The sequence below is a fragment of the Scyliorhinus torazame genome, chromosome 17, assembly GCF_047496885.1.
Source record: "Scyliorhinus torazame isolate Kashiwa2021f chromosome 17, sScyTor2.1, whole genome shotgun sequence".
NCBI classification, from domain to species: Eukaryota; Metazoa; Chordata; class Chondrichthyes; order Carcharhiniformes; family Scyliorhinidae; genus Scyliorhinus; species Scyliorhinus torazame.
The window spans coordinates 603,751-623,000 of record NC_092723.1 but is presented as its reverse complement, the minus strand read 5'-3'; the positions used below and the strand labels follow the sequence as shown (position 1 = coordinate 623,000).

The following is a 19,250-nucleotide window of genomic DNA, read 5'->3' as shown; positions in this document are numbered from 1 at the left end:
GGGTTGGCAACTGTGACAAATGCACTACGTAAGTTATATTTGAAAGTAACTTTTCAAACACAGTCTCATTGATCTGTTTCAACAGCGTGGGCAGTGTGATCCTGTGCACTGATGAGAGTTGGAACTTGCAGTTAAAGCATTCTGAACAGTTTTGTTATGTAAATGTACATTTGCTTAAATACCACCCTGGTTAGACATATGAGCATTTTTAAAGTGCTCATGTACAGCTGAATATATGTTAGCCAAATGTCATTCTATAAAATCAAGTATTAAATATTGTTGCTTAAAACTGTTGGGCGGGATCCTCCCCATCGCCGACAGCGCATTGACGCCCACGGGTTTCCCGACAGCGTGGGGGTGCCGGGATAGGCGGCTGCCGGGATAGGGGGCCGCCGGACCAGAAATGGGTGCAGCGGGACGGAGAATCACGCCCAACTGGACCTTACATTATTGGACACAGCGTCATGAATACTGACCTGAAAATTTGCCTTCTGCTCTTTCTATTAAAATGGGTTGACACGGCAACCAGAATCGTAGACAATCTTTCAGATAAAGCATTGGTGCAGGATTCTCTCAGCTCACGCGGGCTGGAGAATCGCCGGGCCGGGCGCGAATCGTGCGACGACGCCCCAACGCCATCCGCCGATAGTCCGATGAGCGGAGAATCGGCGCCATTGCCGTCGGTCGGGGGCCACCCCAGCGATTCTCCGCCCGGGATGGGCTGAGTGTCCGCCCAAAAAAGCCCGAGTCCCGCCAGCGCTGTTCACATCTGGTCTTACCTGGCGGGACCTCGGCACCCAACCTGCGGGGGGCGGCTTGGTGGGAGGGAGGAGTCCGATTCTCAGGGGGGCCTCCATCGTGGCCTGGCCCACGATAGGGGCCTACTGATCTGCGGGCCAGCCTCTCGTGGTGGGTGCCTCTTTTTGCCCGTGTAGCCCTACGCCATGTTGCGTCGGGGCCGGCGCGGAGAGGGGAGATACCGCGCATTTGCGCCGGTCGCAGCACGCATGCACAGACCCGCGTCGCCCATTTGACGCCAGTATCGGCAGCTGGAGCAGCGTGGGTCGCTCCAGTGCCGTACTGTCCCCCTGTAGGGCTCAGGATCGCTGCTCCTGGAGGCCTGTTGACGCCGTCGTAAAACGTGACAGCGTTTATGATGGTGTCAACACTTCGCCTCAGGATCAGAGAATCCCGCCCTAGGTTTTGGGTCGGACTCTGATCACTTTCAGTGAAACAATTTCTCTTCATGTTGTATCATTGGGTGGAACTCTCCCATTCAGCCCATGTGGGTTTGATGGTGGGTTTGAACAAAAGAACAAAGAAATGTACAGCACAGGAACAGGCCCTTCGGCCCTCCAAGCCCGGGCCGACCATGCTGCCCGACTAAACTACGACCTTCTACACTTCCTGGGTCCGTATCCCTCTATTCCCATCCTATTCATGTATTTGTCAAGATGCCCCTTAAATGTCACTATCGTCCCTGCTTCCACCACCTCCTCCGGTAGCGAGTTCCAGGCACTCACTACCCTCTGTGTAAAAAACTTGCCTCGTACATCTACTCTAAACCTTGCCCCTCGCACCTTAAACCTATGCCCCCTAGTAATTGACCCCTCTACCCCGGGGAAAAGGCTCTGACTATCCACTCTGTCTATGCCCCTCATAATTTTGTAGACCTCTATCAGGTCGCCCCTCAACCTCCTTCGTTCCAGTGAGAACAAACCGAGTTTATTCAACCGCTCCTCATAGCTAATGCCTTCCATACCAGGCAACATTCTGGTAAATCTTTTCTGCACCCTCTCTAAAGCCTCCACATCCTTCTGGTAGTGTGACGACCAGAATTGAACAGTATACTCCAAGTGTGGCCTAACTAAGGTTCTATACAGCTGCAACATGACTTGCCAATTCTGTACTCAATGCCCCAGCCAATGAAGGCAAGCATGCCGTATGCCTTCTTGACTACCTTCTCCACCTGTGTTGCCCCTTTCAGTGACCTGTGGACCTTTACTCCTAGATCTCTTTGACTTTCAATACTCTTGAGGGTTCTACCATTCACTGTATATTCCCTACCTGCATTAGACCTTCCAAAATGCATTACCTCACATTTGTCCGGATTAAACTCCATCTGCCATCTCTCCGCCCAAGTCTCCAGACAATCTAAATCCTGCTGTATCCTCTGACAGTCCTCATCGCTAGCCGCAATTCCACCAACCTTTGTGTCGTCTGCAAACTTACTAATCAGACCAGTTACATTTTCCTCCAAATCATTTATATATACTACAAACAGCAAAGGTCCCAGCACTGATCCCTGTGGAACACCACTGGTCACAGCCCTCCAATTAGAAAGCATCCCTCCATTACTACTCTCTGCCTTCTATGACCTAGCCAGTTCTGTATCCACCTTGCCAGCTCACCCCTGATCCCGTGTGACTTCACCTTTTGTACTAGTCTACCATGAGGGACCTTGTCAAAGGCCTTACTGAAGTCCATATAGACAACATCCACTGCCCTACCTGCATCAATCATCTTAGTGGCCTCCTCGAAAAACTCTATCATGTTAGCGAGACATGACCTCCTCTTCACAAAACCATGCTGCCTCTCACTAATACGTCCATTTGCTTCCAAATGGGAGTAGATCCTGTCTCGAAGAATTCTCTCCAGTAATTTCCCTACCACTGAAGTAAGGCTCACCGGCCTGTAGTTCCGTGGATTATCCTTGCTACCCTTCTTAAACAGAGGAACAACATTGGCTATTCTCCAGTCCTCCGGGACATCACCTGAAGACAGTGAGGATCCAAAGATTTCTGTCAAGGCCTTAGCAATTTCCTCTCCAGCCTCCTTCAGTATTCTGGGGTAGATCCCATCAGGCCCTGGGGACTTATCTACCTTAATATTTTTTAAGACACCCAACACCTCGTCTTTTTGGATCTCAATGTGACCCAGGCTATCTACACACCCTTCTCCAGACTCAACATCTACCAATTTCTTCTCTTTGGTGAATACTGATGCAAAGTATTCATTTAGTACCTTGCCCATTTCATCTGGCTCCACACATAGATTCCCTTGCCTATCCTTCAGTGGGCCAACCCTTTCCCTGGCTACCCTCTTGCTTTTTATGTACGTGTAAAAAGCCTTGGGATTTTCCTTAACCCTATTTGCCAATGACTTTTCGTGACCCCTTCTAGCCCTCCTGACTCCTTGCTTAAGTTCCTTCCTGCTTTCATTATATTCCACACAGGCTTCGTCTGTTCCCAGCCTTTTAGCCCTGACAAATGCCTCCTTTTTCGTTTTGACGAGGCCTACAATATCTCTCGTTATCCAAGGTTCCCGAAAATTGCCGTATTTATCCTTCGTCCTCACAGGAACATGCCGGTCCTGAATTCCTTTCAACTGCCATTTGAAAGCCTCCCACATGTCAGATGTTGATTTGCCCTCAAACATCCGCCCCCAATCTATGTTCTTCAGTTCCCGCCTAATATTGTTATAATTAGCCTTCTCCCAATTTAGCACATTCATCCTAAGACCACTCTTATCCTTGTCCACCAGCACTTTCAAACTTACTGAATTGTGGTCACTGTTCCCGAAATGCTCCCCTACTGAAACATCTACCACCTGGCCGGGCTCATTCCCCAATATCAGGTCCAGTACCGCCCCTTCCCTAGTTGGACTGTCTACATATTGTTTTAAGAAGCCCTCCTGGATGCTCCTTACAAACTCCGCCCCGTCTAAGCCCCTGGCACTAAGTGAGTCCCAGTCAATATTGGGGAAGTTGAAGTCTCCCATCACCACAACCCTGTTGTTTTTACTCTTTTCCAAAATCTGTCTACCTATCTGCTCCTCTATCTCCCGCTGGCTGTTGGGAGGCCTGTAGTAAACCCCCAACATTGTGACTGCACCCTTCTTATTCCTGATCTCTACCCATATAGCCTCACTGCCCTCTGAGGTGTCCTCCCGCAGTACAGCTGTGATATTCTCCCGAACCAGTAGCGCAACTCCGCCACCCCTTTTACATCCCCCTCTATCCCGCCTGAAACATCTAAATCCTGGAACGTTTAGCTGCCAATCCTGCCCTTCCCTCAACCAGGTCTCTGTAATGGCAACAACATCATAGTTCCAAGTACTAATCCAAGCTCTAAGTTCATCTGCCTTACCCGTAATACTTCTTGCATTAAAACATATGCACTTCAGGCCACCAGACCCGCTGTGTTCAGCAACTTCTCCCTGTCTGCTCTGCCTCAGAGCCCCACTGTCCCTATTCCCTAGTTCTCCCTCAATGCTCTTACCTTCTGACCTATTGCTCCCGTGCCCACCCCCCTGCCATACTAGTTTAAACCCTCCCGTGTGACACTAGCAAACCTCGCGGCCAGGATATTTATGCCTCTCCAGTTTAGATGCAACCCGTCCTTCTTATATAGGTCACACCTGCCCCGGAAGAGCTCCCAGTGGTCCAGATAACGGAAACCCTCCCTCCTACACCAGCTGTTTAGCCACGTATTTAGCTGCTCTATCTTCCTATTTCTAGCCTCACTGGCACGTGGCACAGGGAGTAATCCCGAGATTACAACCCTAGAGGTCCTGTCTTTTAACTTTCTGCCTAGCTCCCTGAACTCCTGCTGCAGGGCCTCATGCCTCTTCCTGCCTATGTCGTTAGTACCAATATGTACAACGACCTCTGCCTGTTTGCCCTCCCCCTTCAGGATGCCCTCTACCCGTTCGGAGACATCCTGGACCCTGGCACCAGGGAAGCAACATACCATCCTGGAGTCTCTTTCACGTCCACAGAAGCGCCTATCTGTGCCCCTGACTATAGGGTCCCCTATTACTATTGCTCTTCTGCGCTTTGACCCTCCCTTCTGAACATCAGAGCCAGCCGTGGTGCCACTGCTCTGGCTGCTGCTGTTTTCCCCTGATAGGCTATCCCCCCGACAGTATCCAAAGGGGTATACCTGTTCGAGAGGGGGACAACCACAGGGGATTCCTGCACTGACTGCCTGCCCTTTCTGGTGGTCACCCATTTCTCTGCCTGCACCTTGGGTGTGACCACATTTATATAACTGCTATCTATGACGCTTTCCGCCACCTGCATGCGCCTAAGTGCATCCAATTGCTGCTCCAACCGAACCATGCGGTCTGTGAGGAGCTCCAGTTGGGTGCACTTTCTGCAGATGAAGCCAACCGGGACGCTGGAAGCCTCCCGGACCTGCCACATCTCAGAGTCAGAGCACTGCACCCCTCTAACTGACATTGCGTCAATTAATTAAAATTAAAAGTTTTTAAAAAATTTTTATATATTTTTTTTTTTTCAAGTTACTGTTAACTATCTGTTTCCTAGCACTTTCCGATCTCTGGCTTAGATACCCCTCTAAATTATAATTAAGTAATTATGTTTAATTAGTTACCAATGCTTGATTTTTTAAATTTAGTGTAGATTCCCAACCAACCACTCAGGTCACAGCTTTTCTGTGATGTCACTTCAGTTTCCCCCCCGACACACACATTTGAAAAAGGTATAAAAGTAAAAATGTGTAAAAATCACTTACTTACCTTCTTACCTTCTGAGTGTCTTAGATGTTCTCAGGTTCTCTCCCTGACAGAGACTGCTCCTCCTCCTCCGAACGGCTCCCGAAACTAGGCCGCCATCTTTTAAAATCTCCGCTTCGACTCGCAGTTCCTGCTCTTTTTAAATCTCCTGCGCTTTTTAAATGGGGGGTTTGATGGGGGGTTTGAAGGGGGGTTTGATGGGGGGTTTGATGGGGGTTTGATGGGGGGTTTGATGGGGGATTTGATGGGGGGTTTGATGGTGGGTTTTGATGGGGAGATTGATGTGGGGTTTGATGGGGGGTTTGATGGGGGGTTTGATGGGGAGATTGATGTGGGGTTTGATGGGGGGTTTGATGGGGGGTTTGATGGGGGGCTTGATGGGGGGTTTGATGGGGGGTTTGATGGGGGGTTTGATGGGGGTTTGATGTGGGGTTTGATGGGGGGTTTGATGGGGGGTTTGATGGGGAGATTGATGTGGGGTTTGATCTCAGTTCCTTGTTCATCAGACCTCTTGCATTAAAATAAATGCCATCCAATCTAGCCAACTCCATTATGACTCAACTGGTCTAGACATCCTGGGCGGGATTCTCTCAGCCCGGAGAGCGGAGAATCACGGAACGGGCGCGAAACGCGCGATGACGCCCCGACGCCTGTCTACCGATTCTCTGGAGAGCGGAGAATCGGTACCATTGGCGCTGGCGCGGTCAGCGCGGTGCCGGCCGGGGGCCGGTCCACACGGCCCCCGCCGGTGATTCTCCGCCCGAGATGGGCCGAGGGGCCCAGCAAAAAATCCGAGTCCCGCCGGCGCACTTACCCAGCGGGACCTCGGCGTGCATGCATCCGGGGGAGGCCTGGTGGGGGGGCAGGGGAGTCCGACCCCGAGGGGGGCCTCCGCTGTGGCCTGGCCCGTGATCGGCGCCGACCGATCGGCAGGCGGGCCTCTCAGGCTATGAGCCATTTTGTTCCGTGCCGGTCCCTCTAGCCCTACGCCATGTTGCGACGGGGCCTGCGTGGAGAAGGGAGCCATCGCGCTTGTGTGCAATCGTGCCGGTCCCACTGCGCATGTGCAGACCCGCGGCGCCCATTTGACGCCGGATCGGCAGCTGGAGCAGCATGGGTCGCTCCAGTGCCGTGCTGGCCCCCTGTAGGGGACAGAATCACTGCTCCTGAGGGGATGTTGACACTGTCGAGAAACGCACTTAGCCTCAGGATCAGAGAATCACGTCCCCTGTGCCTTCCTGACTCACTTGATATCTCTTCTACTTTTGACTGTAAATCTCTTCCTGCTGAACCTTCTCTTAAGGCCCCTGCCAAGTTAGTTTAAACCCTCCTCAATGGCACTAGCAAACTTCCTGGTAAGGACACTGGTCCTATTTCGGTTCGGGTGCAAACCGCCCGCCTTGTACAGGTCCCACCATCCCCAAAAATGATCCCAATGTCCAGAAATCTAAAGCCCGCCCTCCTGCACCATTTCTCCAGCTACACATTCATCGGGACTAACCTCCTATTTCTGTACTCACTAGCACATTTCACCAGGAGTAATCCAGAGATTACTATCTCTGTGCACTTTTAAAGCCATTGGTAATGCATTGCCACCACGTTCAGCGGGGGGTGGGGGTGGGGGGGTCTTCCCCTCTTGTGTAGCAGACCCACCCTGATGACATGAAGTTGGCTGCCACTGCTTTCCCGACACAGTCATTTTCCGCTAAAGTATCCAAACGGTATATCTGTTAGAAAAAGGGATGGACATGGGGGGGGGATTCCTGCACTACCTGCCTACCTCTATTTAGAAACATACATAGAAACATAGAAAATAGAAGCAGGAGGCCATTCGGCCCTTCGAGCCTGCTCAGCCATTCATTATGATCATGGCTGCTCATCAAGTTCAATACCCTGATCCCGCCTTCCCCCATATCCCTTGATCCCTTTAGCCCCAAGAGCTATATCTAATTCTTTAATGAAATTACACATTTGTGCCTCAACTACTTTCTGTGGCAGCGAATTCCACAGATTCATCACTCTCTGGGTGAAGAAACGTCTCCTCACCTCAGCCCAATTCACCTAACAAGTATGTGTTTTGGGACGTGTGGAGCCGGTATGTTGTAGCTAGGGGGTGTGTATAAATGATTGTATAGCAGCAAATGGGGGTTTCAGACAGAGCACCCTGATCCTGAGAGGTACACCCCAACTCCACACACCTGCCACCAAGTCATTCCCTGCTACTCCCCGTGGTCCAGGCATACACCCACCCAGCAAACCCAAAAAGTTACAAAGGTTTGCTTATCTCCTTGCTCTGCCTCAATGGCGCCTGGGTCCCGCTTGTAAATATCAAATCACACATGCATCAAATCACACCCGCGTGACTCCCAGCTGAGAGGGGTAGAGCATCACAGAGGCATGGAGCAAATCCCGGCACTTATACTGCAATGTTGCCCCTGTGGATTTGAAAAGCAGCTGATGAGGGCAGCACGGTGGCACAGTGGTTAGCACTGTGGCTTCACAGCGCTAGGGTCCCAGGTTCGATTTCCCGCTGGGTCACTGTCTGTGCGGAGTCTGCACATTCTCCCCGTGTCTGCGTGGGTTTCCTCCGAGTGCTCCGGTTTCCTCCCACAGTCCAAAGACGTGCAGGTTAGGTGGATTGGCCATGCTAAATTGCCCTTAGTGTCCAAAAAGGTCAGGTGGAGTTACTGGGTTATGGGGATAGGGTGGAAGTGAGGGCTTAAGTGGGTCGGTGCAGACTCGATGGGCCGAATGGCCTCCTTATGCACTGTATGTTCTAGGGGGCATAGCCTCAAAATAAGGGGAAGTAGATTTAGGACTGAGTTTAGGAGGAACTTCTTCACCCAAGGGTTGTGAATCTATGGAATTCCTTGCCCAGTGAAGCAGTAGAGGCTCCTTCATTAAATGTTTTTAAGATAAAGATAGATAGTTTTTTGAAGAATAAAGGGATTAAGGGTTATGGTGTTCGGGCCGGAAAGTGGAGCTGAGTCCACAAAAGATCAGCCATGGTCTCATTGAATGGTGGAGCAGGCTCGAGGGGCCAGATGGCCTACTCCTGCTCCTAGTTCTTATGTTCTTATGTATGCAATACTAGACTTTTTAGACATTGAACTCTCTCTCGTACTTTGACTAAGAAGCCATTCTGAGCCTAGACAGGGAAATTGGTGTGCTGCCTCGCAGTCCAGGCTTTGTTCAGCCAGGAGGTCAGTAAACAAGCTGTAATGGATTCTATCATTTATGTCGTTTCCTAATTTGAATAGACAAAAGGAAAAGCTGAGAGCTGTCTGTACCAAACCTAGCTGAGAAAGTCAGCGGCTCAGAGATCCAACAGCACAGTGAGGAAGTAACTCTTAAATGAATGTAATTCTCCAAAAAGAAGAGACTTTGAAAGTGCCAGAAAAATTGCCTAATTGTGCAGAGTGGCACAGTTCAGATTCAGGGGCACCATTGATGCCGAGGAGTTCAAGATTCTCCTGCAGGAGATGTGCCAAAGGAGCGTGGTCATTTTGGGGGCTGAAAGTAGCTCAGTCTCCAGTAAAAAGTACAGGTACCAGCTGAACACTGAGTTAATATTGAACCCGCTGCAAACAAGGAAGACGCTCTGGTATCTGGAATGAAGCAAAGGTGAATATTGAGAGAATTGTGTCGGGTTTAATATTTGCTGCCGCAGCACTATACACGATACATTATATACCCTATATACTATACACACTATATAGGCTGTACATGATACACTATATACCCTATATACTATACACACTATATAGGCTGTACATGATACACTATATACCCTATATACTATACACACTATATAGGCTGTACATGATACACTATATACCCTATATACTATACACACTATATACACTGTACAGGCTCCTGAAACTGAAGGTTAAACCATGCAGTCAGATAGCACAGGGACATGTATTTCTGCTGGTTTATGTACAACCTGACCTTGGAAAGAGTTGAAACTTTCACAAACTACAGCTATATTATGAGTGAGGGAATGATTATCGATTCTTTCCCCCAGCAAAACTACAAAAAATGGAAGAGCAGAAAGAGATGCTGGCATCTACAATCAGTCGTCTACAGGGTAAGTGTGCAGTTTGTTTGTTATTCTGTTATCAGATATCAGCATTGTTGGCAAGGCCGGCATTTATTATACGTTCCGAATTGCCATTGGGAAGATTGTAGTGAGTTCCCTCCAATGATTGGTGGCATGGTGGCACAGTGGTTAGCACTGCTGCCTCACAGCACCAGGGACCTGGGTTCTATTCCCAGCTTGGGTGTCTGTGCGGAGTCTGCACGTTATCCCCGTGGGTTTCCTCCGGATGCTCCGGTTTCCTCCCACAGTCCAAAGATGTTCAGGGTAGGTGGACTCTCCATGATAAATTGCCCTTAGTGTCCAGGGATTTGCAGGTTAGGTTCTGGGGATCGGCCGGGATAGATGGGGAAGTAAACATGGACAGAGTTTTAGATTTTTGACCCAGCCATAATGAAGGAACAGCAGAGTTCCAAGACAGGATGGTGTATGGATTGGAGGGGAACTTCTAGTTGGTGTTGTTCCCATGTGTTTGCTGCCTTCTAGTTGGTAAAGGTTGCAAGTTTGGAAGGTGCTGTCAAAGGAGGTTTGGCAAGTTTTTGCAGGTCACTTTTATATGTACACACCGCTACCATTGTGTGTTGGTGGCAGATGGGGTGCCAACCAAGCAGGCTGCTTGGATGGCAATGGTGATGAGATACTGGAGTGTGTTTGGGCCTGCACTCATCCAGGCAGTGAGTCACACTCCTGACTTGTGCCTTGTAGATGATGGACAGGCTTTGGAGAGTCAGGAGGTGAGTTACTCTCCACAGGATTTCCATGAGCAGTGTTGGTGTCATTGCCGATTTGTATTGGGGTCGGTTTAGCTCAGTGGACTAGACTGCAGAGTAAGGCCATCAGCGCAGGTTCAATTCCTGTCCAAGCTGAGGTTATTCATGAAGGGCTCGCCTTCTCAACCTTGCCCCTCGCCTGAGGTGTGGTGATCCTCAGGTAAAATCACCACCGGTCAGCTCTCCCCCTCAAAGGCGAAAGCAGCCTCTGGTCATCTGGGACTATTGTGACTTTACTTACTTTAGATTTCTATTACAATAAAAGTTATGTCTATATGACTTGAATTGACAAATACAGCCCACCTTGCACTGTAGTGTACTCTCTCTTTTAGTTAGATTGTCGGAATTAATCTGATTAATTTGTTTGGATTGGAATGAGAATGTTGACTGCTTTGTTGTGTTTTGCACCAAATTTGGATCCCAGCTAAATAATTTCTCATATCACTGATCCATTACCTGATTAGCCAGGACAGACCAACTCACTTTGAGAATAATTCCTAGTTTAGATGTTATTCAGGATGTTAGTCCGTGATAAATGATGGTCCGCCCTCCATGGGGAGGTTTGCCTCTATGTGTGAATTTATAGAGAATTTCCTATTCTTAAATTATCACTATAAACCAAAAAAAATGTTTCTCAATATCATGCTCTGATGGAAACATACATCTTAAAGTTTGAACTAACAAAGATTGTTTCCAATTTCAAATTAAGGCAAATCCATTAGAATACCAAACCTCAGCAGGCATAAGTCCAGTTTTAACCCCTGGCATGAATTATCCAGATGGGGGCTGAGGTAAAAAGGATCTCTCTGGCCACCCACAGAAATGGTCCAGGAGACTTAAACTCCCAGGCTTCAACGTCATGAGTCTTGTCAGACCTCCGCCCTAACCCCGCAGGAAGCAGCTATCCTAAAGGCAGGGGTATGATTTTGGGCAACAGGGGGACATTGCTGTGGGGTCAAAAGAATGATCTAGGCCATCACAAAACTTCTTAGGAAGAGGGTAGTTGCGATAGAGTTCCTCAGCCTCCTGGAATGACCTGGAGTTTCCTGGAACTGAATTTTCCGCCACTGAGCAGCTGGGGAGAGGTACAATCTAAGTTTCTTGCTGCACCTTGTATGCACCTTCCGACTTTATAAGAGATATCTCCGACTCAGTGGCACCACTTGACCACTGCTGCAGAGCTGCAAAAGTAAAATGGAATAAATTAATAATAGTTCTTTGTGCGTTGAGGTAGACTTGGATTTGAGTAGCTATGAAATTCAGCTGAGAAGCGATAGTAAATATGTGCCTAACAGTAATTCTATTCCATATTTTTTCAATTATCCTTCAAATTGCAGAAATGGTCGAGAAGCAAACCATCCAGACAACTGCACAAAAGAAAGTGATGCAACAGAATGGTTAGTAAAAAAGATCACAGTAATTCCAGATTAATTCAATATTTGATTGTCAATGTCTAGCTTGGGTTTGCTTCATTTTAGATTTGTTTAGTGCCAGGAGTGAGCACCGTCATCAGGCACTTCAGCAGCAGATCAGTGAGCTGCACGACCAATTGGAAAGACAGTCAGCCCTGCTTCATGGCAAGGAGAAGGAGGTGAGAAAATGATCATTGGGTCCAGCCAACCCACTTTCAGCATTAAATCGAAATATGCACACAGCTCCCAATGGGCAAAAAAAAAATTCAAAACTCACGGATAGCAGAGTATTAATTTAATATACTTCTTTCTAAAAGTTTGTTTTTAAAATGCATCATTGCTGAGACTTGCTTTTTTTATTTAAATAACACAGTACGATTATATCAGGCATCAGGATTTTAGATTAATAATCAAAAATATTTCATTTCTATCTAATACTGAAATAAGGGAAGTATAATTCACTCCTCACAGCGCTTGGATCCTAGAAGTCTGGCTGACCAATTTTGTAACAATCGGATTAAACTTTCTTGGTCCTTTGGAGTTCGGCTGTGAGGTCAGGATTGGAAATATGGCGAGGGAAGGTGAGGGGGGGAGGGGGAGTTTCTGATGTTTGATTGTCACAATGACATATTGCCAGTGGTGGGAATCTTATTGGCCCCCAGATGGCCAATTGAATCATTTATTGGTCATTTAATGATCCAATTAAGAGCCACTTCCCGCTACCACGGATATGTCTACATCGACTCTCACAAACCTCTACAGATGTGCCGTAGAGAGCATCCTATCCGGCTGCATCACAGCCCGGTATGGCAACTGCTCGGCCCGAGATCGCAAGAAACTGCAGTGTGGTGAATTCAGCCCAAAGCATCACACAGGCTTGCCACCCTCACTTTGATTCTGTATACACCTCCCGCTGCCTCAGGAAGGCAGACAACATTATCAGAGACCCCTCCCACCCAAGCTTTGCCCACTTCCAGACCCTTCCATCAGGCAGAAGGTACAGAAGTTTGAAGACCCACACATCCAGACACAGGAACAGCTTCTTCCCCACAACTACAAGATTCCTCAACGACTCCCCCTCGGACTGATCTGTTCCCTGTAAGAACACTATTCACGACGCCCTATGCTGCTCTTGCTCATGTATTTGCTTTGTTTGGCTCCTTGTTCCGCACTGTAACCAATCACTGTTTGTTGATTACCATTTGTCAATTTACTCTGTGACTTTTTCTTTTTTTTGTCTACTATGTACGTACTGTGTAAGTTCCCTTGGCCACAGAAAAATACTTTTCACTGTACTTCGGTACATGTGACAATAAATCAAATCAATCAATCAATCAATATTTTGCCACTATGAGGGAAACTGCCAGGAAAATCCCAACAGTCTCCCAGCCAGTTCCGGGAGACATCCGGACACTCCCTGGCTCATGGCAACAATGGTGCCATCAGTGTAAACCCCCCACCCCCCCCCCCCCAACCCACCCCCGGACTGGCCTCCTTCTGCACTGTTGGGTATTGATGGATTCCCTGTATATAATCAAATTGGTATAGAATCTTAACCATGCTCGTTTTATGAGGCGGAACTCCCCATCTGCTTCTGGAGATTTTGTTTGTGTTGGGAAACATTAGTTAAGATTGTTACCTCTTGATTCTGTTTATAAGCTTTTTTATTCCTCACCTGAGCAATCTGTCCTTTCCCATTAACACAATAGTGCAGCGAACTACACTCAGAACTCACACACGTGCAAAGTGAGCATCAAGCCTGGCTGGAGAAGTTGCAGCTTCCTCGGGATCAGTCAAAGAGGTTTCAGAAGAAACCCGCCCAGGTGAGGTTCTGAAATCATCTCATCTCCAGTCACAAGGCAGGTGAGACATGGCCACAAATACCAGAGTTTAACAGTAAGCAGCAGTAAATTACTTGGTGTTTAATTCAACGCCCGAAGTCAAACACAAAGGGCGGGATTCTCTGATAATGGGACTATGTCCCCACGCCTGCGGGAAAATGGGTGCGAATAACTCTGGACTTTTTTCTGGAAAGTCCAGAGTGATTCCTCATTTTGAAGGGGGCTAGCAGGGTTCCGGAGTAGTCCATGCAGTTCTGGCTGCCGATACGGGGCCCCGCGCAGCATGGCGGAGGGTAGCCCCCACAATATAGCCCCCACCCCAGATTGCGCGTGCCTGCCAATCGATGGCCCCTGATCGCAAGCCTGGCAGTCCAGGAGGCCCCCCCGGTGACAGATCCCCCCGCCCCCTGCTCCCCACCATGGTGGCCTCAGACTGCGTCCGCAGCCACCACTCCGAGTGCCCGCCGCGTGGAACCATGAGTGAACCACGCCGGCGGGAACTCGGCCAATTGTCGCGGAGAATCGCCGCGGAGGCCTCTTTCAAGGGCCTCTTACCGGCGCCGCAACGACCTCGTGCGCGTGACTGGCGGCAATTCTCCTGTCCGCGGAGAATCGCGGGAAGGCGTCGGACCCGATCGCGGGTCTGAGGCCCCATTCTCCGCCCCCGCGCCGAGTGCGATTTCGGCGCAGAGGTTCAGAGAACCCCGCCCATAAGCTCCCTTTTCATGAATTCACTAAACAACATTCAGTTTCAAATGATCGCTCATTTGGACTTGTTTGATGATTATTTTGTATTTATCAGCAATAACCATTTTATTCACATATTCACCCATCAAAACTGAATCATTATTTGTCAATGTTTGGTTGAATTGATTTAGCACCATTAACTTAAAAATAAAAATAACCTGAAGATACAGGGTACGATTCAGCAACCCTAGTGCACCCGGCCTGGAGCTGGGCACAGCGGGTGAATCAGGTGAGACTCTCAATGTGGGCTCCCCGCTGGATGCTGGGCCAATCGCAAGTCACCCGGCTACCTCCACCCGGCCTCTCACTAATACGCCCACTTCTTCCAAATAGGAGCAGATCCTGTCTCAAATAATTCTCTCCAGTAATTCCCCTACCACTGACGTTAGGCTCACCGGCCTGTAGTTCCCTGGATTATCCTTGCTACCCTTCTTAAACAACGGAACAATGTTGGGTTTCTCCAGTCCTCCGAGACATCACCTGAAGACAGTGAGGATCCAAAGATTCTGTCAAGGCCTCAGCAATTTCCTCTCTTGCCTCCTTCAGTAATCTGGTTGTAGCTCTAGGAGAGTCTCTCACATCATGGCAGTCTGCTGCGTCCTCCACAACATCGCGCAGCAGAGGGGTGACGAGCTGGAGGAGGGGGAAGAACGCCATGCCTCGTCAATGAGGAGGGTGTAGAGGAGGGCCAGGATGGGCAGGCCATGGGGCCCCGGCAGCCATTGGAGACCGCACAACATGTGCGCCTAGGCCACCACGCACGGGACAATCGAATCACCACCAGGTTCACCGACTATGGGGCCTGGCCACCGGCGGCCCGACTGTTCCGACCCACTCCCCACATCCACTGCCCCCCCCTATCATATTACCCCCTCCCTGTGCAGCCTCCCTGCACCCACTACTACTTCCCTGGCACCTGCACTCCCCCTCCGTGCTTCCACCTGCCACACTACAGGGTGTGGGCCCTGGATTGGCAGCATCAGCAGGCCTGGTCCATGGGATGGAGGATGTCGGACCATGAGGTTGCAGATTGGGGTTGAATACAATTCTGCTGCTGCTGATGGCCCACAGCACCTCGTGGATGCCCAGTCTGGAGTTGCTAGATCTGTTTGAAGTCCACCCCATTTAGCACGGGGCCAGTGCCACACAACACGATGGAGGGTATCCTCAATGTGAAGATAGGACTTTGTCTCCACCAGGACTGTGTGGTGGTCACTTTTACTGATACTGTCATGGACAGATGCATCTGTAGCCGGCAGATTGGTGAGGTTGAGGTCAACTATGTTTTTCCCTCACCACCTTTCGCAGCCCCAGACCAGCAGCTATGTCGTTTAGCACCTGGCGAGCTTGGTCTGTGGTACTACCCAGCCACCAATGGGCATTGAAGTCCCTACCCAGAGTATATTCTGTGCCCTTGCCACCTTCAGAGCTTCATCCAAGTGATGTTCAACATGGAGGAGAACTGATTCATCAGCTGATGGTGGACGGTACATGATAATAAAGCTGCTTAGAAGAAAGAGGAAAGTGAGAAACGGTATTTGTAACCCAAAACTAAAGAGGGTGAAAAATCCCAGACTCTCTCCTGTGCAGCAGCTAGTGAGGGAAAGTGCAGTGGGAAGGGAGATGGGAAAGCTGGGATAATATGCCGAACAGCAAGCATGTTAGCAGAGCACTGGCAAAACGATGCTGTGTTAAACATGATATCAGAACATGACTTTCTGCAGAAGCTGGATTTTTCCGCCCCGCCCTCCGCAAGAATGCCACAGGCGAGAGGCGGACAATGGAGAAGTCCACTGACCTCGGGCGGGATTCTCCGGTCGACGGGCAGACGCGGCCGGAGAATCCTGCCCAGGGTGTTATAACCCTGCATGGGACTCATCCAGTTGGGATGATTGTTCCCGAGTGCTGATTGGGATATCAGTTAACCAGCATTAGGGTTAAAATAGGTTGGCTGCTGTGGCAGCAACAGGAAGGAGTGAGGACCCTGAGATGTGTACCTGTGTGAACACTGCTGTCATACTAAATAAACATCTTCCTCAGGGACTCTTTGGACTTCCCCTTTGCCATTTACTTCACAAAGGCCCCAATTTCAATTCTTTAAATTGGTTTTGAGTGAGTTAAAATTGAGTATCAAATGGGGCAGATCGATTCCAACAGACTTTGAGAATGATTTTGTTATTCTCAAAGTTAACACATGGATATGGAGCAGGATAATGTTCTGAATGGCATTGTTTTGATTTGACTATGTCATGCTTTATTCTAGACTATATCATGGTGGAACTTGCCATTCATGTTGAACAGTGATTCTATCGTTCACCTAGAATTCAGCCAACAACTGGGTATCCCATAGCCCTGAACTGTAAAATGCTGCGCAGCATCACGTTGAAGTTCCCAATATGTTATTTTGCACAATGTAACTCAGGTGCAGGCAAAATGTAGAATATCAAGAATTTTTCCAAACTCATGAAGAATATTTCAGAGCAGAAATTAATGATCTACGTTCATCATATTTACAGATTTAAGAAATTACAAAACCAGCTCATTTAATTCATTAAATTTATGAATAGTTGATTACAACTGATTAATGTACATTTCCAATGAGGGATCAGTGAGAAGCAGAGTTGGCAGTGCACGGATATGCAGGTGTGTTTTTTGGGTGATTTTTATCCCGTAATTTATTGTCTGAATATTTTTGTCTCTTCTAGCGGCGATGCTGTCGATGTGTGGCCTTACTCCTCCTGGGGGCAGCAATCACAGGGTTTGCTGTGCTTTGGGTAAATGTGGACAATATCCCTTTCTAAGAAGTTGGCATGGAGCACATTTTGTTATCAGTATAAACTTGCTTTAGCCTTTGAACACCAAATGTTCCTCAAAATAAAACCTTTATCTTTCAAGATTTTCAAAAATAATGTACTGGACATGATGAATGTTAAAACATAAGAATTATACAGCTGCATTCGCTCATGGAACACAGACTTGCTGTTTGCTCTTGCCAACCTGATTGAGATCAGTAACTTATCAAGTGTTGAATTCAGACTGCTGACCTATGTGACATATTTCAGTTCGCAAACGGTAGTCCATCGGGTCACCAGTTCTTCAGCTGGCAAAGGCAAATTGCATAAGAGATATTTTCACAGAATACTATAGTGCAGAAGAGGCCCTTCAGCCCATCAAATCTGCACCATAGCTCATAGAATAGAAAAAACTGCTAAGTTCATAGAATTTACAGTGCAGGCCCTGTATGAAAGGCCCTGCCCATCCAATCCCATTTGCCAGCACTTGGCCCATAGCCTTGAATGTTATGACGTGTCGAGTGCTCACCCAAGCACTTTTTAAAGGGTGTGAGTCAACCCGCCTCTAGCACCCTCCCAGGCCGCGCATTCCAGATCATCACCACCCTCTGGGTAAAAACGTTTTTCCTCAAATCCCCCCAAACCTCCCACACCTCACCTTGAACCTCCTCATAACTGACCCTTCAACTAAGGTGAACAGCTGCTCCCTATCCACCCTGTCCATGCCCCTCAATCTTCTACACCTTGATCAGGTCTCCCCTCAGTCTTCTCTGCTCCAGTGAAAACAACCCAAGCCTATCCAACCTCTCTTCGTAACTTAAATGTTCCCAGGCAACATCCTGGTGAATCTCCTCTGCACCCCCTCCAGTGCAGTCACATCTTTCCTATCGTGTGGGGATCAGAATTGCGCACAGTACTCCAGCTGTGGCCTCACCAATGTTCTATACAACTCCAACATGACCTTCCTGCTTTTGTAATCGATGCCCTGATTGATAAAGGCAAGTATCCCAAATGTCTTTTTCACCACCCTATTAACCTGCCCTTTTGCCTTCAGAGATCTGTGGACAAACACACCAAGGTCACGTTGTTCCTCGGAACTTCCCAGTGTGGTGCCATTCATTGAATATTTCCGTGTTAAATTACTCCTTCCAAAGTGTAACACCTCACACTTTTCAGGTTTAATTTCATCTGCCATGTTTCTGCCCATTTGACCATCCCGTCTGTATCTTCCTGTAACCCAAGACACTCAACCTCACTGTTAACCACCCGGCCAATCTTTGTGTCTTCTGCAAACTTACTGATCCTACCCCCCACATGGTCATCTATGTCATTTATATAAATGAAGAATAATAGGGGGCCCAGCACAGATCCCTGTGGTACGCCACTGGTCACTGGCTTCCAGACACTAAAGCAGCCGTCTGTCATCACCAGATCTCAGATTTGTGAATGTGGTGGTATGTATTAGGGGTAGTACGGTACCTGTGAAGTCGAGAGGCTATTGGTAGACAGACACTGGGTCCTGGTTGGATCTGCCGTCTGCTGGTTCCGCCCAGCAAGACGGAGTATAAGAGCCCGGGTTCTCCCAGCAGCCACATTCTGTAACTGAGCTGCTGGGGAACAAGTCTTGCTTAATAAAGCCTCGATTGACTTCATCACTTCTCGACTCGTGAGTAATTGTTGTGCTACAATTTATTAAGCAGACTTAAAAAGACTATGGAGCTCCGGATCGCCCCGGAGTGTCTGCGAATCAGCCCCCATGAAGCAAACTCGGCGGCCGTGTTTAAACACTGGCTAGCATGCTTCGAAGGTTACCTTCGAACGGTCCCCGGCCGGACCACGGAAGACCAGAATTCATGCAGGTCCTGCATTCCAGGGTGAGCCCGGAGATCTACACGCTCATCGAAGATGCGGAGGATTTCCCGACGGCGCTCACCATGCTGAAAGGGGTCTACATTCGGCCCAAACCAGGTCTACGCACGCCACCAACTCGCGCTGAGACGGCAAATCCCCGGAGAATCGCTGGACGAGTTCTACAGCGCGCTGTTGATATT

The 19,250-nt window shown here is 48.7% G+C and overlaps 1 protein-coding gene across 2 annotated transcripts in view; it reads left to right on the top strand.

Annotated features, from left to right (window-relative positions):
- Window positions 1–18,846, top strand: part of traf3ip3 (TRAF3 interacting protein 3) — a 154,861-nt gene extending 136,015 nt beyond the window's left edge. Inside the window, exons 12-16 of one of the 2 annotated variants that reach the window (XM_072479882.1) lie at window positions 9,566–9,628; window positions 11,745–11,804; window positions 11,886–11,998; window positions 13,529–13,642; window positions 17,113–18,846. In XM_072479882.1, coding sequence (XP_072335983.1) covers window positions 9,566–9,628; window positions 11,745–11,804; window positions 11,886–11,998; window positions 13,529–13,642; window positions 17,113–17,208 — 446 coding nt within the window. In that variant the 3' untranslated portion in view covers window positions 17,209–18,846. Of the gene's footprint in view, window positions 1–9,565; window positions 9,629–11,744; window positions 11,805–11,885; window positions 11,999–13,528; window positions 13,683–17,112 lie in introns of both variants that reach the window. The other variant, XM_072479883.1, reaches the window with a different exon arrangement.
- The last annotated feature ends 404 nt before the right edge of the window (window positions 18,847–19,250 follow it).